General features: G+C 37.4%; 2 protein-coding genes across 2 annotated transcripts in view; both read right to left on the bottom strand.

Annotated features, from left to right (window-relative positions):
* Positions 1 to 1,582, bottom strand: part of LOC144956973 (proton-coupled zinc antiporter SLC30A2-like) — a 68,340-nt gene extending 66,758 nt beyond the window's left edge. The window contains exon 1 of the mRNA XM_078887842.1: positions 1,370 to 1,582. The gene's annotated coding sequence lies outside the window, so the exon portion shown is untranslated. The remainder of the gene's footprint in view (positions 1 to 1,369) is intronic.
* LOC144956974 (uncharacterized) lies at positions 145 to 26,302 on the bottom strand. Its single transcript, XM_078887843.1, has 4 exons — positions 26,010 to 26,302; positions 7,820 to 8,047; positions 1,374 to 1,582; positions 145 to 279 (listed from the first exon to the last, which is right to left on the bottom strand). The coding sequence occupies exons 2-4, from the start codon at positions 7,889 to 7,891 to the stop codon at positions 201 to 203; spliced, it is 360 nt and encodes a 119-aa protein (XP_078743969.1). The 5' UTR covers positions 7,892 to 8,047; positions 26,010 to 26,302; the 3' UTR covers positions 145 to 200.

Genomic DNA, 26,302 nt, shown 5'->3' with positions numbered 1-26,302 from the left:
GCACATGTAGTGGATATTGCGCTATATAAAGGTCAATATTAAAAAAAAACATTTACATTAGACATCCTGTTTGATGGATTATCTATATTCCTTCATGGGTCTAATGGCACCTGCCTATGCGAAAGGGGGTAATTCTTTTTCTATCACAAAGGAAATGATAGACAAAAAAAAAAGATAGCGATGAAAAACAAAACGCTACATCACCGTGAAATACCCGGTAATCGTGTTTTGGTTTGGGTATTGTCTTTTATATTGAAGAAAATCTTGGATTTACCTCTCCTGAAACGAGAATGACAAAAAAAAAAAGGAGAAAAGCAAATTAATAAGGCAGCCTAATAGGAGAAATTGATGAATGGGTGTTTTTTTTTAGTGGATTTAAATGGATTGATGTGTTGATTAATTGGTCAATGAAGTTGAAATAATTATGGATTGATGTGTCGATGGATTGGTGAATTAATGGATTTATATGTCAATGAATTGGTGAATAAAATATTGATTAATGTGTTGATGTATTGGTGGATATATGGATTTATATGTCAATGAATCGATGAATATAATATTGAATAATGTGTTGATGTATTAGTGAATATATGGATTTATTTGTCAATGAATCGGTGAATATAATATTGAATAATATGTTGATGTATTGGTGAATTAATGGATTTATTTGTCAATGAATCGGTGAATATAATATTGAATAATGTGTTGATGTATTGGTGAATATATGGATTTATTTGTCAATGAATCGGTGAATATAATATTGAATAATGTGTCGATGGATTGGTGAATTAATGGATTTATATGTCAATGAATTGGTGAATAAAATATTGATTAATGTGTTGATGTATTGGTGGATATATGGATTTATATGAACACATGCTTTCTCTCTCTCTCTCTCTCTCTCTCTCTCTCTCTCTCTCTCTCTTCTCTTCTCTCTCTCTCTCTCATTCTGTGGGATTTATATGAATACATACTCTCTCTCTCTCTCTCTCTCTCTCTTTTTCTCTCTCTCTCTCTCTCTCTCTCTCATTCTGTGCGATTTATATGAACACATTCTCTCTCTCCCCTCTCTCTCTCTCTCTCTCTCTCTCTCTCTCTCTCTCTCTCTCTCTCTCTCTCTCTCTCTCTCTATCTCTCTCATTCTGTGTGTGTTTGTGTTTGTTTTGTGTGTGTATGCGTGTGTATGTGTGTGTGTGTGTTTGTGGTTGTTTTGTGTGTGTATGCGTGCGTATGTGTGTGTGGGTGTGTGTTTGTGTTTGTTTTGTGTGTGTATGCGTGTGTATGTGTGTGTGTGTGTTTGTGGACGACTAGGTAAGTGGTCAGATGGATAGATGATGAGTGTATATCGATGAATAGAAAGATAATTAACCTACTTTTTGTCGACCACAGAAACCTTTCTGGTATAAGTCACTTTCTTCTTATCACCTTCCGTCACGACCTCCCGTGTCTCGAACACCTCCTCGTCGGAGGTTGCATAGGTCGTCCCAAACTCCTCCTCCTCCCTTGACCTCAATGCAGATGATGCCCCTTTCAAAGACACTCCATTGGTACTGCTTTGCTTATTTCTTACTTCAACCTCAACCTAGTTTGAAAAAGAAAAAAAAAAACTAGTTATCCGTTTGTTTGGTTTGTTTTGTTGTTTTTTTTTTGTTGTTTTTTTTTTGTTTTGTTTTGGTGTTTTTGTTTGGGGGGGGGGGTTGGGTTTATTCAAAGGATTTTACGGTGCTTGCAACACGTTTTGGTCATTTCAGCACCAGTAAAAAGGAAGAAAATGGGATAGTAAAAATAATTCTAGATTTATAATATAAAGCAAACAAGAAAAAGTAAGACAAATGGGAATTTGTTCAAATAAGGAACAGGAGATCGCTAAAAGTTTCACCTACACACCAGTAATGGATCCCACCAAGAGGAATACACTCAAATGCGTCCATTTCTTTGTGAATCCGTTTGTGAATAATAAACTTTAAAATCAAGAAAACGAACCTGAACTTTCATAACTTGAGCATAATTTGAGCATTTATAAAGCGCAATTCCCATTAAACTTGCCCAAAAGCGCTTTTTTAGGAGCCCCAAGTCAATAGCAACGCTCAACACGTAGGACGGGACATAAAACCTGTTAGGCGATGATATTACAACGACAATATACAACGCTGTAAACGGCCAGATAGTCGTTTTACACCTGAGAACGGTGAGAGAATCTTTTCCAACGACTCAACTATGTCGCGCTCAGAGCGATACTCGAACCCTGGAGCTTCCGCATCAAACCGAAATTATTTGCTTTCCATTTAGACGGGCAAATTCTACTTTCGCGTGTCTTTTACATCGAATCGTATCGTATCATATCGTATCGTTAAAAAGAGCTATAGGTTTTAAGAACTTTGAAATACTTTTTTTCAAAGTTATGTTTGTTTTTGTTTTAAGGGTTTTACGGCGCTTGCAACACGCAACACATTTAGGTTATATCAGCGCCAGTAAAAAGGAAGAAAATGGGATAGTAAAAAGTTCTAGAATTACAATTAAAGCACAAAAGAAAAGGTGAGACAAAGGGGAACCTGGAACAAATATGGATCAGATGTAGATTCCAAGAGCATACCACCAATGTACTTAGTTTGAGTTCACTATAGTCTCATCGGCCAAAATCAGCAAAGAGGATACACTCAAAGCTTACAGTATAAATTCAATACAAATATATAGTACATAACAGAGAGATACTTTACAAGGAAAAAAAATAATTATAATCTCCAAAACAACAACTAACTATGCATTGACTGTTTCCTCTAGCCAGGGACTCCAGGGTCAGGACAAAACCAAGTAATTCATTCCCAAGACCAAGATAGAAGCATGTGAACCAACAATTAAGGGGATAGAAGACACAGTATGTACCCCCCTGCCCACTATAGGAGGTCAGGAACCCCACCCATTTTTCAAAGTTATATCAACAACATTCATTGTTACTTTGACATTTTTGGGTATATAATCAGTATTTCAATCAGTTTTGTCAATATTCGTTGTATAATTTTCGTATAAAAATGTTAGCTTTTCCTGCAAAGCAATTCACATTTAATGCGTTCTATTCGCTTTTTAAAAAGTAGTCCGTAGACAACAGCAATGCTTGACGTGTAAGAGCACTTCCAAAGTGCACTTGCCTCTCCCAATCCCGGAAAAAGGAGGAGGGTTGGCCATAGGGTTCGCAGCCCCACCCTGCTGAAAAACACAAAGCAGGTTCAGACGACCCCCATCACCGCCGCGAAAATTTGTATTCTCTATTGTCTTCTAGCACTTTCCTACTCACTTCATCTCTTGCCATTATCCAATTCCCACTTTAAAAAAAAAATAGTCCTTCAGAGCTATAGGCCCATGGAACCGGTTTATCACGATTTCTATACCGTTAAACGGACAATAGCAATCGCTTGATACCCTTTAGATAGGACGCTGGTCTATCGCAAAGGACTTTCTGCCAGATCTAACAGACCCATCTCCCAATCACAGTTGGGTGGACAGGGGTGTCAGAAAAAAATCTCGGCTGCACCCGGGATCGATCTCGGTCCTTTACTTGTGAAGCGAGCGCTCTACCAACTGAGCTATCGGAACCCGCCATTCCCAGTATTTCCAATGAACAAATCAACCCAAGTAAAATCAATCATAAACCAAAGCAAACAAAAATAATAAAATAAATAAATAAAGAGATAAATAAATTAATGAAATAAATATTTGAAAATAGATATAAATAAATAAATAATGAAAATAAATAAACCAATCAATAAATTTTAATAAATAAATAAAACTGGAAAAAAAAAAAAAGCACAATCTGTATCTTCTCTGTCACCCGAGCTTAACTCACTGTAATATATGTTGGACGGAGTAATTACCAAGGGAAGCAACTTGTAATATAATAATTTTCACACACTGTTTTCATGATTGTCTCCCTTAGCTATTCAATCGAACCAATTGCTTTCTTTATATCGACGATGTTAACTTATTTTGCAGGTCTGATAACCCACATTCTTATAAATAGTATGCGTTAGGCCAAGACACTCATAACATTGCCATCCGGAAGTATAACGGACCAACACACAAACTGTATGTATCCATGAACGTTTATGGTCAGGTTGATACAGTTCAGTGAGCATTTCTCATAAACGCGGATGGCAAAAAACAATAACAAAGACCTGAGTGACGTCATCTTCGAGCTATATATACGAGCTCATTGGTGTAACGGAACTACTCTCAAACCGACGCGACATATTGTACATGACAACAATGTTGAATCAATCCCAAACAATCGTTGCGATTTTAACACGTAGGACGGGACAAGACGCCGGTTAGGCGATATTACAATTTTTCGGACAAAGACAACGCTGTTAACGCCAGGTGCTCATTTTACACCTGAGTAGGTGAGAGAATGTGAGTAAAGAGCCTTTTCCATGGACTCAACTATGCGCCGAGCGCGAGGCTCGAACACAGGACCTTCCGATCCGAACGCGAGTGTCATACCACTAGACCATATAGCCGCATGATTACTTAGCTTATTCCATATAATCAAGACGAGACACAAAAAATCCTATTTTAAAACAACACCGATTAAGAATTTTGAAGATTTCCGCTAGGTCATCAAATAATTTTTGCTGTTACTCATTTCAACTTTCATTTGCTTTACGGTCGACAATGTCATGTGACCTAAAACGATCATTATTTCGAAATCAGTGGCGTCAGGTTGAAAATATTTCAAGATGAACATGTGTGCACATATCTACTGTGTTCTAAATCCGACCAGTTTGATTGTTAATATCGCAATGCAGTCGCTCAAGTTTAGCTTCGAGATTGTATAAATCAAATAGATTCAAAGCGATGCTTTTCAATGTCACTATAATAGCACAGATTGCATTTGATATCCATTGTAAAAAAAAATGAAGAAAGAAGAATGGAAAGATAGAGTATAGAGAAAGCCAACGAAATTACATCGTTGTTGCTTTCATTATTATTTTTGTCATTAATATTTCATTGTACTATGAACTTTGTACATTTATGATTCATTCGATCTTGACCAGTTTTCAATTACCAGTATTCTGTGATAGTATTCTTCGATTTTGCATTGCCGTATTGATACATTTTTCCTGATATTCAAAGTTGTGTAAAACTGTCTGTGAATTATACAATGCAAGCTATATGAGATTTTGTAATTATAAACTATTGTATAAGGCATTTAAAGGATAATTCTTATTAGTAAGAAAAGATAAGATAAACTACATTTAGCTACTGATTTTGCGAGTGAATACGCGTATAACAGATGTGGTCATGATATGTGTCCACAGAAAGTAGACATTCGAGCAATTTAACATTAAGGCAACGATATCCGTGTCATTGTTGAGGCTAAGTATGAGACGCGCGTGTAATGAGTGTCTGTTGACAGTAGTGTTACGTTTGTTTTTCGTTTTTTTTTTCAATAACGGTGTGTAGAATATTAATAAATAGCGGTGCCTAAATGAGTCTATAAAATGGAGATAAAGATAAAGGGAGTAAATCTGACTCATGAATGAACAACACATTCATGAGTCGGATTTACTCCCTTCATCTTTATCTCCATGTGTAAAATATTACTTTGTAAATTGGTGTACTATAAACATTAAACTACTTATCAGTGTTACAATTCGAGGTTTTTTTAAATTATTAAATTAACTTAAAGAGGATTTAAAAACAAACGTTTTGGATATAAAATTCGGAGAATATTTTTTTTCATTTGATCGTGGCGAAGCGCGGCATTCTTTTTCATGGCATGCGACGAATAGCAATACTATTAATATATTATTGCCCACAACCAGGAACTCGGAATGGAGAGGACACATTTATAATTATGTCATTTTGATTATGCACCTCTAGTATCTGAAAACTGCGGTTCCTTTGAAAGGTTATATACTGTACAAAAATTATTAGTAAACTGGGGCTAAAGAAGTTTGGATTGAGTGACATTTCACATTATTACATTCAAAGGACCCCCCCCCTCTCTCTCTCTCTCTCTCTCTCTCTCTCTCTCTCTCTCTCTCTCTCTCTCTCTCTCTCTCTCTCTCTCTCTCTCCCGGTGAACATATCTCAAGAATGGCAAACTTGTACCGTGCTCGATGAGTGACCAGTGGGTTTTCGTGAAATGTCTTGTGCGACCTTTATAATTTGTCTTGTTCAACAGTTCGTCTGGAATGATGTCTTTGTGAAAGGCGTTTCTTCTTGTCCTGTCGAAGAAGGGCGTAAACATTTGGAGGACTCCCCCTGTTTTGTTTTTTTTTTTTTTGTTTTTTTTTTTACATCAATGGTTTGGTCCAAAAATGTATAAGCACCTAACGGACTGCCTGTGTCGTACGATATATTACATGTCCGTTGTCCACCAGGGAAGAGATAAATTATAAACGCTGTGAGCTTTTTCAATACTGTACTATTTAAATACTATTAAAGATTGGACAGGATTGACGTGGAACAATCTAATGAGGAAGGCCCAAGACCGTGATGAGTGGCGTCGAATCGTGAAATTTGCATCCCGAGAGTCCCACCGACGACCAACCGGTCATGGGATAGAGTGAGAGTGAGTGATTTAAATTATATCTATTGCTACACTATTTCAAACAACCCAAAATTATCTACTAAGCAACGCCACTGAATGTAACTTTGTTGTGAATATTTTCCCATGGGAAATAGAATCAACACACCATTGCTGATTGCTGTGCTGTAAACAGTTTCAAGTTTGAGTCTTATTTTATTGCAAACGATGAAAAGATCAAAGAAATTCGGCCTTTTGGGAAAATTGTTTGGTCAACCATTATCGGTATTCAAAATTCGTAATATGTCCCTTAACTCTCTCCTTACCAGCCTTTTTCAGGGTTTTCCCGAAAACTTCACACCCAACTAACTGAAAAATATATTTTTTATCATTCAAAACCAAAAGCAGTAAAATTCTTGCGATGCATAATTTCTTTAGTAAAACGTGCTCTACAGCATGTTAATTTTCTTTAAATTTATTGATGCACAAAAGAAATTTGAATTAGAAAAATGTTGGTTGTATCGTAACGAATGTGACGATTTTTCTATGGTTGGTAAGGAGAGGGTTAAAATATAAGCCCGCATACAAAAAATCATGGCACCACATTTCGTAACTTTGGAGACATTTGCGATATTCCGTGCGCATGGGACTAGGAACGGACTAAAAGTTTCATGGACCCAAAGTTTGTTTGTTTTTAAGGGTTTTACGGCGCTTGCAACACATTTAGTTTATATCAACGCCAGTAAAAAGGAAGAAAATGGGATAGTAAAAAGTTCTAGAATTACAATTAAAACATCCAAGAATAAGGCAGACAAAGGAGAATTGGATAAAATAGGGAACAGATGTAGATTCCAAGAGCACAGGTCCCCACTAAGAGGGATACACTCAAATGTTTACAAAATTCTATATAATACGAACTAAACAATACAGTGCATAACAGAGAGATGATTTACAAGGGAAAAAATATAATCCCAAAACCCTAACTATACATTTGACTGTTTACCTCCCAGCTAGGGTATCCGGCCAGGACCAGGACAAAACCAAGTGATCTCATTCCAAGACAAAAACAGAAAGCATGTTGGAAAACGGATATAGTGGGATAGAAGACAAAGTAAGTACCTCCCTGCTCACTATGGGAGGTCAGAAACCCCACCCAGTCCGTGCGCATGGGACTAGGAACGGACTAAAAGTTTCATGGACCCAAAGGGTTGATTGTTCTATACCAAATGGATTATACATTATACCCGCTCCCTATGAATTTCGTTTTAAGGAGTTTCCACTGTATTTTCATACCTTCACGTCTCTATTGCCATCATTCACAGCAACGTCTTTAAGCAGCTTGACCTTTTCTTCCTTGGAGGGCATGGCAAAATAACAGGGGATTCCCGATGTCAGGCAAATAGGAAATTTCCGATAGCACAGAAATATTAGGGGATATCCGAAAGCACAGTTGGGTTTCTAGATTATTCTCGGTAACTGTCTAAAAAATGGGATTTCCTATGAGTTTGTGTGCTGAGTTCTCTGCAAAGAAAATAAAATAGATCTAATTAATAAAACATATATAAGTACATTCCCAAAACTAACAAATAAAAAATAAAAGAAACTTGAGCTTTTACATAGAATGATATCCACTAAATGTGTTCAAGGCGCTTTACAAGGAGTGCCTAGTGAACAGCAAAACTCAACATGTATGACGAGACATGTTGGGCGATGTGACAATTTTTGCGACATAAAGCTGTTAACGTCTAAGTACTAATTTTACACATGAGTACGGTGAGAGAATGTGAATAAAGAGCCTTTTTCAATGGCTCAACTTTTAACTCACAGCGGAACTCGACCCCAGGACCTTCCGATCGGAAGGCGATTGTCATACAAGACCACATAACCGACAGATCACATAGTGTACAAACAATATGTGACAAATCATTTCGAAACATTGCGACATATTCAGGTCATTCCAGCCCGGTATAGATAGTTCGAAGATGACGTCAATCAGGTCTTTGTTATTGTTTTTTGCCATCCGCGTTTGTGACTAATGCTCACTGAAAAGTATTAACCCGACTATAAACGTTCATGGATGCGCACAGTTTTGTGTGTTGGTCCGTTATACTTCCGGATGGCAATGTTATGAGCTTCTTAGCCAAGCGCATACTATCTATAGATAGAATGCGCTTGGCCAAGGAGTTCACAACATTGCCATCCGGAAGTAAACGGACCAACACACAAACTGTGTAAATTAACAGTTTAGTGAGAACAACTCACAAACGCGGATGGCAAAAACAATAACAAAGGCCTGAGTGACGTCATCTGCATACTATCTATAGATAGTTCGAAGTTGACGTCACTCAGATCTTTGTTATTGTTTTTTTGCCATCCACGTTTATGAGTAATTCTCACTAAACCGTATTACCCAGACTATAAACGTTTATGGTTATACACAGTTTTGTGTGTTGGTCCGTTATATTTCCGGATGGCAATGCTTTGAGCTTCTTGGCCAAGCGCAGACTAACTATGAAGGAAGAAAATAGGATTGTCAAAAAATTATAGGTTTACAATGGGCATGATCTATAGGTATTACATTTCCATGTGCTCGAGGTCATTGGTCACAGTGGAATCTGTGCTCAAAGTGACCCACATAGTGAAAAGTGTTCACAGTTTTTGAAATATTGGTCATTTTGTTCATCTTGACACATGAGTATGTTTACAACTTTCATAAACAAAGCAGCGTGTTTACATCTCTGAAGAATATCCAGTCGTTGGACAGCAACAAATCATGTGTTTGATGACTTGGTTGGACGAAAACATGAATATAGATCAATCCATTTAAAAGCGCAAGAGAAAAATAAGGGGAATGGCACAAACAGGGAATATTATGATTGCTCTATTTAAAACTCAACGAATGAATAATGCAAAGTGAAGAAGGAAGAATGAATTTTATAAAAAGGATGGGAAAGGAAACCCGCTACCAGTAAGAGGCTGCGAATCGGCTTCGGTCGAGGAGCTGCCTAACGGCAAGTGCGCTTCATCGGTGGGGTCTTTCTACCTGTCCAATATGTACCCGCTGTGGGCAAGAACCTGAGATGGCAGAGCATCTAGTCGAACGGTGTGTTGTGACGATGCTACCCGGCGGGTTTGCGACGGTGCACGAATGCGGACCAGACTTTGCTGATTGGGTCGATCGTCATAACAGAGTAGTGTGAGAACCATAAGAGGCTGCTGCTAACACGGCGTGACGGTCTACAAACAATACTGAGCCATCGTAATCTTTCATTCTATTACATGGATTGAACGCAAAGGCTCGCTCGCTGTCCTTATCGTGTCAGAGATGATAACGTGCATGACACATAGTATTAACTAACACACACGGGTAGAGTATTAGAGCAGATACGAGTAAGAAGCTAACGTCACTCGGGTCTTTGTTTTTTTTTTTTTTTTTTTTTTTTTTTTTTTTTTTTTTTGCCATCCACGTTTAACGTTTATGAGTAATTCTCACTTATAACTGCATTATCCAGACTATGAAAATTTATGGTTGCACATAGTTTTGTGTGTTGGTCCGTTATACTTCCGGATGGCAATGTTGCGAGCTTCTTAGCCAAGCGCATACTATCTATTCTATCTAAAAAAAAAAAAAAAAAAAAATGAACGACCGCACGGCCGCGTTGAGTTTATCGAGTTTGGGTTGTAATCAGACGAACTAATACTGGTGAAGTGGGGCTGAGGGGGTGGGGGGGGGGGGGGGGGATAAGAGATAATGATGGAATTTACTACGAGAATCCATGGCATGTGTCCGATTCCCACCTAATCATTCCGGAGAATGATAAAGGCCAATAAATACACATACACTTACACTTACAAACACAAGGAGATACGAACACAATATATAACAGACACATAAAAAATTGTGCGGCTATGTGGTCTACAGTGGTCGGTATGACACTCGCTTTCGGATAGGAAGGTCCTGGGTTTGAGCCTCGCGCTCGGCGCATAGTTGAGTCCTTGGAAAAGGCTCTTTACTCACATTCTCTCACCGTACTCAGGTGTAAAATGAGTACCTGGCCGTTAACAGCGTTGTCTTTGTCCGAAAAATTTATAATATCGACTAACAGGCGTCATGTCCCGTCCTTCATGTTAAATGTTGCTGTTACCCCTTGTAAAGCGCTTTGAGCACATTTAATGGGTATTGCGCTAGATAAAGTTCAATAGACACATAAGACATTACGATCATCTGCCTCAATAGGATTCACAAGTCTGATGTCACGTCCGGCCAGCAACGAGAAGTTTGGTTCTAAACAATGAAAATCGGTTACTTTTTATTCTTCATGCTGGCTCGAATTTTTTCACATGTCAAGTGATCAGAATGTATAAAAGTCAAAACATGATCAGATTTATAATATTATTTTTCTCCTCTGGATACACTTTTATGCTCGTCGGAGAAGTATTTCATAAGGGCATCCGCCATTGTTCGGATAGTTAAGAACCAGTTACTAAGTTACTATGCGTCATTACGAGGGAAGTGACGACACGAATGTTGAAGCCTATTGGCACGAGAAGAATGTAAGCTACAAACAACAACTATTCCATCAAAACTAAAAGCCGGTACATGATCTACTCGGTCTCAAAAACCTTGGCACAATACAGGGACACGTGGATAAATATTACAAAAGGGATTCAACAAGTGGAGGACGTTCACACAACTGCACAATTCACGGAAAGCGTCCTGGAGATTACGTTACCAAGATCTCATCATCATCATCATCACCACCTGCACCACAACCACCACCACCACCAACACTACCACCACCACTATCATCATCATCATCATCATCATCACCATCGTCATCATCATCATCACCACCATCATCCACATCATCGTCATAATCATCATCATCATCATCATCATCATCATCATCATCATCATCATCATCATCATCATCATCATCATCATCACCACCACCACCAACAACAACAACACCACCATCATCATCATCATCATCATCATCATCGTCATCATCATCATCATCATCATCATCATCATCATCATCATCATCATCATCATCATCATCATCATCATCATCATCATCATCATCATCATCATCATCATCATCATCATCATCATCATCATCATCATCATCATCATCATCATCATCACCACCATCATCATAACCATCATCATCATCATCATCATCATCACCATCCCTAACAACAACACCACCACCACCATCATCGTCACCATCACCATCACCACATCATCATCACCACCACCACCACCACCACCATCACCAACACCATCATCATCAACAAAACACGTGAATGAGTCACTAAAAGAAAAACAAAGACAGCAAATTTCAATGATGTAATATTGCTATATAATAATAATAATAATAATAATAATAATAATAATAATAATAATAATAATAATAATAATAATAATAATAATAATAATAATAATAAAAATAATAATAACAATAATAATAACAATAACAATAACAATAACAATAACAATAACAATAATAATAATAATAATAATAATAATGAGAATAATAATAATGAGAATAATAATAATAATAATAATAATAATAATAATAATAATAATAATAATAATAATAATAATAATAATAATAATAATAATAATAATAATAATAATAATAATAATAATAATAATAATAATAATAATAATAATAATGATAATAATAATAATAATACAATTAATAATATTGTTATAATAAAGTTACACACAATGAGATCATGAGATTTGCACATCAAACTTCCCCTCTCTTTTCCTATTCTAAGGGTAGAAATCGTGTCCTTCCCCCCCCCCCTCTTTCTTTCTTTCTAATTCTTTCTAACTCTCTCCCTCTCTCTCTCTCTCCTCTACTCCCCCATCTCTCTCTCTCTCTCTCTCGCTATTACCTCTTACTATTCTTATAGGTCAGCTGTTGCCTATTGGCTTGGGATCCTTTGTTAAGCGCATTGAGTCCGTCGGTGGACAATGCTTATATATAAAAGCTCAATTCTTTTTATGAGCGCAAACCCTTAAGAGTGAACTCCTCCTCCTCCCCCTTCTACTTCATCTACTACTTCTTTCTTCCTTTTTCTTCATCATCATCATCATCATCATCATCATCATCTTTTTCATCATCTTCTTTATCCATTCTCTCCTCTTCCCTTCTTCTCCTCTTCCTTCTTCCTCTTCTTCTTCTCTTCTCTTCTTCTTCTTCTTCTTCTTCTCTTCTTCTTCTTCTTCTCTTCCTCTTCTTCTCTCTTCTTCTCTTCTTCCTTCTCTTCTCTTCCTTCTTCTCTTCTTCTTCTTCTTCTTCTTCTTCTTCTTCTTCTCTTCTCTTCTCTTCTTCCTTCTTCTTCCTCTTCTTCCTCTCTCCTCTTCCTCCTCTCCTCTCTTCTTCTTCTTCTTCTCTCTTCTTCTTCTTCTCTTCTTCTTCTTCTTCTTCTTCTTCTTCTCTCCTTTTCTCTCCTCCTCCTCCCTCCTCCTCTCTCCTTCTCTTTCCTCCTCCTCCTCCTCCTCCTCCTCCTCCTCCTCCTCCTTCTCCTTCTTCTTCTTCACGACGATGACCAATTGAATTGCCCTTAAAACTATTTCTCGCGTCAGTGGTTTGTAAAAGACATGGAGCTAAATGTGAATCAGTATTCAGTGATCATTAAAAAGGCTATGAAATACTCCAAATAAAAGGAAAGTAGTAATATAACAAAAGTTGGACCATAGACGAAAAATATTTTCTTTTATGGAAGGCTGCGGGTGCCGGTGTCGAAAAAATAAATGCGATCTTAACCCTCTCCATACCAACTATAGGAAAATCGTCACATTCGTTACGATACAACCAACTTTTTTCTTATTCAAATTTATCTTGTACATCATAAAATTTATAGAAAATGAAAAGTGTGCTGTAGGATATGTTTTGCTAAAGAAATTACTTATGGCAAGGACTTACTGCTATTGTGTTTGAGTGACAAAAAATATATTTTTGTGTTAGTTGGGTGTGAAGTTTTGGGGAAAATCCTGAACATGGCTGGTAAGGAGAGGGTTTAATGTTAAAAAAAGAACAACCCACATCAAAAGCATCCAATGATGTTTTTTTTAATTGTGTGGTATCTAGCTGTAGTTGTTGTTTTTTTTTTTTGTTTTTTTTTTTTTTTTGTGAGGTTGTGTTTGTACCAATTTACTATTCAACTGGGTTATCTCGAATTTAATTGCTCTTGAATCATTCATTTTGAATGGCTGGTACGGAGAGAGTTAATGTTTAAGACAAGATAAGATAAGGCTGGACATCATACCGCAAACAGCAGTTCATCTATCCCTTTCTTTTCTTGTTGCTTTAATTTATTTTATTTTTTTTTTTGGTTAAAAATCCCTTATGATATGTTATGGGGGATGGGGACGGTACTGTTCGACTTTTCTACCTCCCATGGGTAAAAAGTCTATCAATCTATGCCAGAACAATATCAGGTCCATTGTTAATTGGATTCAATAGCCTGATGTCACGTCGCCCAGCAACGGCGGCCATCGTGGTTCTAAACAAAGAAAATATGTACTTTTTATTCTTCATGCTGGCTAGAACTTTTCATATGTCTTGTGATCAGAATGTGTAAAACTCAAAACATGACCAGATTTATGTTTTTTTCCCCCTCTGGATACGCTTGTATGCTCGTTGGAGAAATATTTCAGAAGGGCGTCCGCCATTGTTTAGAGCCAGTTACTAAGTTACAATGCGTCATTACGAGGGAAGTGACGTTACGACTGTTGAAGCAAGTGATGGGCAATCTGTTAAAATCCATTAAGAACCAATCATCACATTGTCGATATTACTTATAAATACAACAAAACAGGATATAACATATAACATATCCGATAGTGTATGAAAAAATCCAATTAAAATAATGAAAAAAACCCCCAATAAATTGCACTATAGTCAGATTTTTAATAAGTGGCGCATGTTTTTCTTCTTTTTACTCAGCTGTCGCTCGATGCACAGCTGCAAAAGTTTGTATGACCCTCAATGACCTATCAATTTGTCATAATCAAAAAATATTTTTACATTAATTGTAAAACAATAGGAAAGGATTTCGCTTATAACAGTTATATTAAAATCGATAACTGGTAAGGATCATAACTCACAGATGATTTACAGTATCAAAATTATGACTTTTCCGCTTATCCATTTTGAAGGAATTCGTTAAAATGGAATGTTCGGTTAATTGAAACTTGAACGATATACATACATATCTGAATATGAAGAAACGAATGGCAATCCTTAACTATCAGACATCTACAATTAATAATTATCAATACACATTACTGGTGAAAATACAAATGAAAGTGAACATTAGGCGCTTCGAACATTAATTTGATTGCAAAATTTATAGAAATAGCTTGTGTTTATACCAAAGAGGATTACATAAATTTAATGTAGACTTTTCAAAAGTAGAAATTCATCAATTTATGATACAATGTTTCCAAAAATATGTACATGTGTTCAGCAATAACAACAACTACAACAACAAAGACATACTGGACACATCAATCATAACATTCTAATGACGAGGATGAGGAAAAGGAGAAATGGATGGAACGACTATGGAAAGATTTCATGGCATCACTCTATCCAATGAAATATAATTTTCCTCAAGTTTGCGGAGGTAGGAGCATGCCTTTCCCCAGTCTTCCCTTGTTGTATCATTTATTGCCTCGTTGGTGAGAGTAAATTGGGTGTTCCACCTCTCATCTTTCCCTTTACCTGGGTCTAAATGAGCTCGATTGGATTGAGCTCACAGTGATATGGGAGGAAGTCGCGCAACCTCATGTGAAAACTCCTTGAATAGACACTCTGTTTTGAAAACTGTTTCTACTTTGTTTATTTTCGCTAGAATATAGTTGGGCCTTTGATAATTGGTCTGAATAATAAGTAGTGTTGTCTCATTAGAGACTTGGAGTTGCCGAAGTTGGAGCATTAAGGTGATCATGGGCCACCAAATTGTAGCGTTGTCCAATGCAATACAGCTGGGTGCTTCGAGAAAAAGCAGCAAACGGTTCTTTAGCCAGTCTTCAAACACCTCTGCATTGAGCCAAGAATGATAGTCACTACCTTCCATATGATACAGAAAAGAAAAAAAAATGGTAAGGCAGTCTTCTAAATACCCAGTATCTTCACCACCTGCAAGAATATCAACAACTCTCTGTCCAGAACCCATGAGCATTTTCCTATCCGAATTATCAGACGTCCATTCCTTTGTCGGATGTATGTTGACGTTTACCCACTCCATCGTTTAACACTGGTGATCTCTCTGTCGTATTTCGATAACAATCTTCTCGGGGTTGATTGTGAAATTCTAATTCCATAGCCGTGCTCCTTAAATGCTTTTCTATAGATACAAATAGATTTCTTTTCGCAGCTTTACGAGAGTGGCACCTATTGAGATTTCGTAACGTATCGTGTAAAAGCTTATATTATTATGGTTTAAAAGCCTTTAAATGCTCTGTGAAACGGTCATGCATACATGCAATTTTTTCAAAGTTATATAAACAGCATTCCTTGTTAATTTGACAATATTGAGTATATAATCAGTATTACAAATGATTTAAAGCGAGAGATTTCATATCGGTAATTGCAACATAACGTAGATAATATGCAATATATCATAAATTCAATATTTAATGCAAACTATCTACATAAGATGTAAGTTTACAGCAGTTTAAGCGAATTGTTATTATTCGGAAACAATTGTTTCCTTGAGCTCTACTAACAACTCAACAGACGCAGCACAAACCTAAAAAATGACGTCAAACTTTAAGCCATAGTGGGTTCCAGTGTCAGGCCATAAAATAACGGTGGCTACGGTTGAACACAAAAAGGTGAATATATATAATTAAAACGATAAAAATATGAACTCTTGAGATCTTTGCAATGATAGCGATCTATATTCATGTTTTCGTCCAACCGAGTCATCAATCACGTGATTTGTTGCTGTCCAACGATTTGGACATTTCTGAACAAATGTAAACACGCTGCTTTGTTTATGAAAGTTGTAAACATACTCATGTGTCAGGCTGAATAAAATGACCAATCGTGATGTTAGATAGTTCAAAATTTGTGAACACATTTCACTATGTAGGTCACTTTGAGCACATTTTGCAATGCGACTAATGACCTCGAACACATGGAAAGTTCATATATATCGCTCGCATTCAATGACATTGTATCTACTCCCAACTATAACTAAAATAAATTAATCTAAAGTTTCATGTGTCGGTTGATTCTATGCGTTTAGACAAAAAAAAACGCACATCCGTCAGCCGGATATAACATACCAACAGACAAAACTATGTGTAACTTTGAACGTTTATAGACACCGATTGATAGGATTTAGTGAGAATTACTTATAAAATGACTGGCTAAAAACAATAACAAAGAGGTCAGTGACATCAACTTCGTTCTATCTATAGATAGTATGCACTTGGCTAAGAAGCTCACAACATTGCCATCCGGAAGTATAACGGACCAACACCCAAAACTATGGACTTTTATAGTCTGGATAATACAGTTTAGTTAGAATTACTCATAAACGAGGATGGCAATAAACAATAACAAAGACCAGAGTAACGTCATCTTCGTTTTCTCTATAGGGGACTGAATCCAGCAGAACCAAATGCATCCTTTCAATAGGATTCGATAGTCTGATGTCACGTCGCCCAGCAACAAGCAGCTTGGTTCAAACAAAAAAAAATGGTACTTTTTATTCTTCATGCTGGCTAGAACGTTTCACATATCATGTGATCAGAATGTGTAAACGTCAAAAACATGATGATATTTATAATGTTTTCTTCCTCTGGATACACTTTTATGCTCGTCAGAGAAATATTTCACAAGGGCGTCCGCCATTGTTCCGATAGTTTAGAGCCAGTTACTAAGTTACTATGCGTCATTACAAGGGAAGTGACGTCATGACTGTAGAAGCCAATTACGCCCCCACCTCAAGACCACCTGCCACTTTGTGAATGATTCAAGAACAATTACATTCCAGATAACCCAGTTGATTAGTAAATTGGTACAAACAAAACATCACGAAACAAAACTATCTACAGACACCACACAATAAAACATCATTAGATGCTTTTGATGTGGGCTGTTCTTTTTACAACATTAACCCTCTCCTTGTGCGGCTATGTGGTCTCGTGGTATGACACTCGCTTTCGGATCGGAAGGTCCTGGGTTCGAGCCTCGCGCTCGGCGCAGAGTTGAGTCCTTGGAAAAGGCTCTTTACTCACATTCTCTCACCGTACTCAGGTGTAAAATGAGTACCTGGCCGTTAACAGCGTTGTCTTTGTCCGAAAAATTGTAATATCGCCTAACAGGCGTCATGTCCCGTATTACATGTTAAATGTTGCTGTTGACCAGGGGCCCCTTGTAAAGCGCTTTGAGCACATTTAGTTGATATTGCCCTATATAAAGCTCAATTAAAAAAAAAAATTACCAGTCATTTTCAGGATTTTTCCCCAAACTTCACACCCAACTAACACCAAAAAAAATAATTTTTATCACTCAAACACAATAACAGTAATTTCTTGCGATACATAATTTCTCTAGCAAAACATGCTCTACAACACACTTGTTCATTTTCTTTAAATGGTATGATGTACCAACGAAATTTGAATAAGAAAAATGTTGGTTTGTACGTAACGAATGTGATGAATTTCCTATAGTTGGTAAGGAGAGGGTTAAAGATTAACAAGCGAACAAAACTGTCCTTCTCTTCTCACAAAACACATTTTTAGCTTTCGTACAACGGACCAACATACAAAACTGTGTGTAATCTTGAACGCTTATAGTCTGGTTTATACAGTGAGAATTGCTCATAGAAATGGATGGGAACAACCCCCAATAAAAACCTGAGTGACGTCAACTTCGTTCTTAAATTATTTTTTTTAATGGGCTTTATATAGCGCAATATCCACTAAATGTGCTCAAAGCGCTTTACAAGGGGTCCCTGGTCAACAGCAACATTTAACATGTAGGACGGGACATGCCGCTTGTTAGGCGATATTACAATTTTTTCGGACAAAGATAACGCTGATAACGGCCAGGTACTCATTTTACACCTGAGTACGGTGAGAGAAAGTGAGTAAAGAGCCTTTTCCAAGGACTCAACTATGCGCCGAGCGCGAAGCTCGAACCCAGGACCTTCCGATCCGAAAGCGAGTGTTATACCACTAGACCGCATAGCGCAAGGGGGTCCCTAATGGCTCAGTTGGTAGAGCATTCGCTTCACACGCAAAGGGACCGAGATCAATTCCGGGTGAAGTCAATATTATTTTTCTGACCCCCCCCCCCCCCCCCCCCCCCCCGTCTGATCATCCAGCGGTGATTAGGTAGCTGGGTCTGTTAGATCTAGCGGAAAGTATTTGCGATAGACTAGCGTCGTATCCAAAGACTAGCAGAAAATTGATTATTATCCGTTTCACTCTATGTAAACAAAGGGGGATTGGCTCAAGTAGGGAAAAGAAGCTGATTTCACGAACACACTTTTCAGTGATCTTAGTTTGAGATCACCCCTAAAAGTCTCATCCTGACACAATCACAGGTCCCTATTAAAAGGAACGTATGGTTACAAATCATGATATTAATATTCACCAACATTTTTTTTCATACGGCAGTACAAAGCAGAGAGGTAACTTATGATTTGCAAGGGGGTGGGGTTGGGGGAGAAGGGGGGGGGGGGGGGCAGAATATCACCTTTCCAACTCTAACTATAGATTATACTGTTTCTCTAAGGCCAGGGTTCTGGTCAGGTCCAGGACGAAACCAAGAAACCCCAATTCAAGACAAAGACAGAAAGCAAGTTGGAAAACGGATACAGGGGGGATAGAAGACGCAGTACAAGTCTCTCTCTCTCTCTCTCTCTCTCTCTCTCTCTCTCTACCTCTCTCTCTCTACCTCTCTCTCTCTCTCTCTCTACCTCTCTCTCTACCTCTCTCTCTCTACCTCTCTCTCTCTCTCTCTACCTCTCTCTCTCTCTACCTCTCTCTCTCTCTCTCTCTCTCTCTCTGTCTCTCTGCCCCTCTCTCTCTCAATCTCTCTCTCTCTTCTCTCTTCTCTATCTGTCTATCTCTCTCTCTCTGTCTCTCTCTCTCTCTTCTCTCTCTCTTCTCTCTCTCTCTCTCTCTGTCTCTCTCTTTTCTCTCTCTCTCTCTCTCTTCTCTCTCTATCTCTTCTCTCTCTCTCTTCTCTCTCTATCTCTTCTCTCTCTCTCTCTTCTCTCTCTATCTCTTCTCTCTCTCTCTCTGTCTCTCTCTTTTCTCTCTCTCTCTCTCTTCTCTCTCTATCTCTTCTCTCTCTCTCTCTACCTCTCTCTCTCTACCTCTCTCTCTCTCTCTCTACCTCTCTCTCTCTATCTCTCTCTCTCTCTGTCTGTCTCTCTCTCTGTCTCTCTGCCCCTCTCTCTCTCTCTCTCAATCTCTCTCTCTCTTCTCTCTTCTCTATCTGTCTATCTCTCTCTCTCTCTGTCTCTCTCTTCTCTCTCTCTCTCTCTCTCTGTCTCTCTCTTTTCTCTCTCTCTCTCTCTGTCTCTCTCTTTTCTCTCTCTCTCTCTCTTCTCTCTTCTCTTCTCTCTCTCTCTCTCTCTCTCTCTCTCTCTCTCTCTCTCTCTGTCTCCCTGTGCCCACAATGGGATGACAAGAGACCCCGTCCAGTAATTCACCGATATGTGACCCTTCGACTCAAAACGGTATTATATCGGGATGATAAAGATGCTGAAAATTGAATTTATTGCCAGAAATCTCAGACTTGCGTTGAATTTGTATGTTATATAGAGGAAAATGAATATCATAATTTAGTGCGTTGAATACCAACAATTCAAAATATTGACCAGTTTAGCTTTAAATTGACTTTTTAGCATCTGGTTCATCCCGACATAATACCGTTTTGAGACGAAGGGTCACATATATAAAATGTAAAAGGACTCGTTTTGTTAAAAAATGATGGAGTGACATATCGACATTTAAATTAGGCCCTCATTCATTATTTCTCAACGATTAACGAACCTGCATTCTCAACATCAGCTCTGGGCTTTCCTGCCTATTTACAATTTGCATCGCAATTATAATTATTGCGTAATTTAGGGAGGAAAATCAGAACCATCAATGCGAGGTGGTAATAGCCTGCAGGCTCCATGATTAACAACTAACGTTTAATTAAAGCAATGAGCTTTTTAAAAAATGAGCTTTTATATAACCTTGAAAAACCGGTATTTAAAAAATTGCCAGAAAAGCCGTCCTTCAGATATTATTGATCTTTTTAAAAAAATTGAACTTTTTATATAGTGCAATATCCATTAAACGTGTTCAAAGCGCTTTACAAGGGGTCCCTGTCCAACAGCAACATTTAACATGTAAGACAAGACCTCTAAGGCGAAATTATAATTTTTTTCGGACAGAGACAACGCTGTTAACGGCCAGGTACTCATTTTACACCCGAGTACGGTGAGATAATGTGAGTAAAGAGCCTTTTTCCAAGGACGCAACTATGCGCCGAGCGAGGCTCGAACCCGGGACATTCCGATCCGAAAGCGAGTGTCATACCACAAGACCACATAGCCGCACAAAGCAATATGTATGAGAAGTAGTGATTTCAGACATACCAACTATTACGAATAATTCATAGAATTACGAATGTTTGTGTCAGATTCCAGAAAGCAATGAGCATCTCAAAATCTTTTTTTTTTTTTATATAAAAAAATTATGCCTTTTGCGCCACGACATCATAAGATATCGTCGCCTTGGCATTCCACGAAGGAATATAGATAATTCATCAAACAAGATGTCTGATGTCAACAGGAATCACCCATGTTGTACAAGTGAGCAAATTGGGGGTTAATAATCTTGCTCAAGGAAAAAAACGAAAGTGCCTGAAGCGGGGCTCGAACCCGGTTCATCCGGATCACAGTGCAATGCCTTAACCACTCGACCACTTCGCCCCCCAAAATCTTTAAAAGTTTGTGAAAATGAAAATTTGGAACCAGACTACATAATAATGTTAAGGATTTTGAAGCGTTATTTAATCCTCGTGAGGATAATTTTATCGTTGATTTATAAAGTTAACTATAGCTACTACTATTATCTCTTTAAAACGACGATTTTTTTACATTTCCAAGTAGGTAGGTGGGAAGGGAAGGGATGCAAAAGTTGGTATACAGCTGTGATAATATATTATTATATTATTCATCTTAACAACGCCACAACCACATTATCTCATTCGCCTGTAGTGTTTCGTTCATCCTGTTTGGTTGATAAAGGGGAAACCCGAAACGTCCATTTTATCTGTTTTCGTATATGAAATTGATTGAAGCTTACATTCAATGTCACATTGCTTATATTTCTTCGAGCTTCGAGCAGCAACATGTTTAGTACACAGCTGTGTCACGTCTCATCAATGGAAACAGGGATTTATTATTGGATTTGTCAATAAAATATTTATAACAAAATTGTGACCCTCCGTCTCAAAACGGTATTATGTCGGAATGATTCAGACCCCAGAAAGTGAATTTAGAGATAGAATGATGAGAAATTGGACCTTAGAATTTTTTGTAAAGCAAGAATTACTCGTAGTATTTATACCCCAGCATGACGTAGAGAAATTAAACCCAAGTTTGATATTTGTGGAAATGAATTCAATTTCCCTAACCGAGTGGATCCCGACATAATACCGCTTTGAGACAATTATGTTTGTTTTGTTTTGTTTTGGTTTTGGTTTTTTAAAGGGTTTTACGGCGCTTGCAACACATTCAGATCATAACAAATTACGGATCATAACAATATTATTGCAACACGACGAATCGGCTCTTGGACTTCGTCAGAGATCATTGCCATTGACAACCCGCAGAAATTTAGAAAGAAAAAGAGAGAGAGAGAGAGAGAGAGAGAGAGAGAGAGAGAGAGAGAGAACGAGAGAGAGAGAACGAGAGAGAGAGAAAGAGAGAGAGAGAGAGACAGAGAGAGAGACAGAGAGAGAGAGAGAGACAGAGAGAGAGAGACAGAGAGAGAGAGACAGCGACAGAGAGAGAGAAGAGAGAGTGAGAGAAGAGAGAGTGAGAGAAGAGAGAGTGAGAGAAGAGAAAGAGAGGAGAGAGACATAAAGAAAGAGAGAGAGAGAGAGAGAAAGAGAGAAAGAGAGAGAGAGAAAGAGAGAGAGAAAGAGAGAGAGAAAAGAGAGAGAGAGAAAGAGAGAGAGAGAAAGAGAGAGAGAGAAAGAGAGAGAGAGAGAAAGAGAGAGAAAGAAAGAAAGAAAGAGAGAGAGAGAGAGAGAGAGAGAGATAGAGAGAGAGAGAGAGAGGAGAGGAGAGGAGAGGAGAGAAGAGAGAGAGAGAGAGAGAGAGAGAGAGAGAGAGAGAAGTGAGAGAGAGAAAGAGAGAAAGAGAGAGGAAAGAAGAGAGGGGAGAAGGAGAGAGAAGAGAGGGAGATAGAAGACACACACACACACATATACACACAGAAAGACAGACAGACATACAGTCAAACGAACAAAGAGAGAAGGGAGAGGAGAGAGAGAGAGAGAGAGAGAGAGAGAGAGAGAGAGAGAGAGAGAGAGAGAGAACACAACATTTTTCTTTCAATTTTTTTATTTACAAAAGAAATCTGAATGATAAAATAAATGCTGGTTGGATCGTTACGAATGTGAGGATTTTCCTATGGTTGGTAAGGAGAGGGTCAAAGCCCCATGTCAGTTATTTACTGTAAACAGGATGTGATTTGTAAAATTCCACTTAAAGGCGCCACTTCAATTGGATTCATTAGTCTGATGTCACGTCGCCCATCAACGGCGGCCATCGTGGTTCTAAACAAAGAAAATGGGTACTTTTTATTCTTCATGCTGGCGAGAACTTTTCAGATGTCATGTGATCAGAATGTATAAAAGTCAAAAACATCATCAGATTTATAATGTTTTATTTCCTCTGGATACACTTTCATGCTTGTCGGAGAAATATTTCATAAAAGCATCCGCCATTGTTCCGATTGTTTTGGAGCCAGTTACTAAGTTACCATGCGTCATTACGAGGGAAGTGACGTCATGACTGTTGAAGCGTATAACCACTAGTACTAGTAGATACACTGAGTTGCTCACCGGATATTAAGGAATATTTATCAAATGGGTAAAATAAATATATCTATATTAGACCAGAATAACGGCTTATTTTCAAAAATTTTATCAATTAACATAAATTAGCAATCGAGGCACAGCCGTAGCCGTGCCGCCATCTTTGAAAGTTTTGCCGTAGTTTTAAATATCCCTGATTGGGAGGCCATCCGAAAGCTCCTACATTCCCAGTATTCTTTTGTTTTTTTTATATAATGTTCTAGTATGGGGTTTGGGAGGGGGAAACTTTTTTTTTAAAAGTCTCCCCCCTCCCCCCAAACCCCATACTAGAACATTATAAAAAACAAAGAATACTGGGGATGTAGGAGCTTTCGGAAGGCCTCCCCTTTGATTTTATCTGTATCATGGAAAATCAGCCAAATTAACAAATTAAAAGTAGCTGAAATATTATTAGTATTAAACTCTCTTTATAGCCACTAAACTAGAAAGCAGAAGAACAATTTCGGGGAATTTTGGTTAGTTTCCCTCCAGATATTCCGCCAAATGAAAAAAATCTCAAACAAGGGAAGTAATCCATATCTAGAATCTTATTTTAATTTTAATCTTTACATTTAATTCTTTTTACATTAATTCTATCTTGTAATTTTTAAATTTAATATGAAATATTTACCAACATTTTTATCAATCAGATTTATTTTGTAAATCACAAAATTGAAAGAAAAATGTTTTGTTATATAGCTATAAAAACGTGACACAGTGTTGTAGAGTTCATTTCGCAGATCAATATTATTCATAGAATGTATTTGTTGCTTTTATGTTTGAGTAAGAAAAAAATATTTGTGTTGGATGGGTGTGAAGTTTTGGGAAAAATTCGGAAAATAGCCGGTAAGAAAAGGGTTAAAGGACGCACCCTATAAGACAACTTAAACCCGAGTCCGTACAAAATTTCCGGGAGGCCTTCCGAAAGCTCCTACATCCCCAGTATTCTTGTTTTTTTATAATGTTCTAGTAGGGGGTTTGGGAGGGGGGAAACTTTGTTGTTGTTTTTTTTAATGTCTCCCCCCTCCCAAACCCCCTACTATAACAAGAATACTGGGGATGTAGGAGCTTTCGGAAGGCCTCCCAAATTTTAATTTAAAAAAAAAAGCCTCTCTCTCAATTTTGAATTGATTAATGGATGAAAAAATATTGTCCTTGTTAAAATATCATAGTGAAATTAATCTAGCGTATACGAAAGCTGAGAAATTCGGTTTCTTTGTTGTTTTGTTTTTGTTTTTTGCTTTTTTATTTTTGGGGTTTGTTTTTTTTTTTTTGTTTTTTTTTTTATTTAAAAAAATTTAATTTGTTTTATTTTTTTTTATTTATTTTTTTTTTTTTTTTTTGGGGGGGGGGGGGGGGGGGGGGGGGTTGGGAGGGGGGGGGGGGGGGTAGCAGGGACTGTCTATTCTTGGCTCCTCTCAAAACTTTAACGCAAAATGATCTTTAAATATCTTGTGATATTATAAAATAAATCCATAGTTTGGATCTTCTCGTCACACTGTTTGGGTTTTGGCTCACGAAACAAATAAATGATAACAAACAATTTAATTGTACAGTAAGTAATCAAATTAGTTACCACGTGGGTAAATACAAGGGTTATTACAATACCGCTCATCGGAAAAATGACGAAGACGAAGGAGAAGGAGAAGGAGGAGGAGGAGAGAGAAAACGAAGAAAGAAGAAAGAAGAAAGAAGAAGAAAGAAAGAAAGAAAGAAAGAAAGAAAGAAAGAAGAAAGAGAAAAAAAGAAAGAAAGAAAGAAGAAGAAAAAGAAAGAAGAAAGAAAGAAAAAGAAGAAAGAAAGAAAGAAAGAAAAAAGAAAGAAAGAAAAAGAAAGAAAGAAAGAAAGAAAGAAGAAAGAAAGAAAGAAAGAAAGAAAGAAAGAAAGAAAGAAAGAAAGAAAGAAAGAAAGAAAGAAAAGAAAGAAAAGAAAGAAAGAAAGAAAGAAAGAAAGAAAGAAAAGAAAAGAAAGAAAAGAAAGAAAAGAAAAGAAAGAAAGAAAAAGAAAGAAAGAAGAAGAAAGAAAGAAAGAAAGAAGAAAGAAAGAAAGAAAAGAAAGAAAGAAAGAAAGAAAGAAAGAAAAGAAAGAAAGAAAGAAGAAAAAGAAAGAAAGAAAGAAGAAAGAAAGAAGAAAGAAAGAGAAAGAAAGAAAGAAAGAAAGAAAGGAAAGAAAGGAAAGGAAAGGAAAGGAAAGGAAAGGAAGGGAAGGGAAGGGAAGGGAAGGGAAGGGAAGGGAAGGAAGGAAGGAAGGAAGGAAGGAAGGAAGGAAGAAGAAGAAGAAGAAGAAGAAGAATTTGAAAGCAACACAGCCGTTTCTAAAATGCACTAATCAGATAAGGAACAACTTACCTTTAAACTTATCGAATTCCTTCCGATTCTGGCAAAGAGCACAACTACTTTGATAATAATAATATTCCACAGTGATATCTTTTTTTTATTTCCAAAATGATCAAACAAACATCTGCGATATTATCACAAATCCATTACTGTCCAAAGAAGATGCCCACATGTCTATTGTCTGTTAGTGATTGAACCGGTGATAAGAACAATAGGTATGGTAGTTTTAAACATTTCACTCGGCCCTCGCTCTATTCGTCCTTGGCACTAGCGAGATCTAATCATATATAATATTATTGCACACC

The sequence above is a fragment of the Berghia stephanieae genome, chromosome 11 (genome assembly GCF_034508935.2).
Source record: "Berghia stephanieae isolate SIO BIC M18660-M18661 chromosome 11, UCSD_Bste_1.3, whole genome shotgun sequence".
NCBI classification, from domain to species: Eukaryota; Metazoa; Mollusca; class Gastropoda; order Nudibranchia; family Aeolidiidae; genus Berghia; species Berghia stephanieae.
The sequence above is the reverse complement of the archived record's forward strand: the minus strand, read 5'-3'. Positions and strand labels throughout refer to the sequence as shown.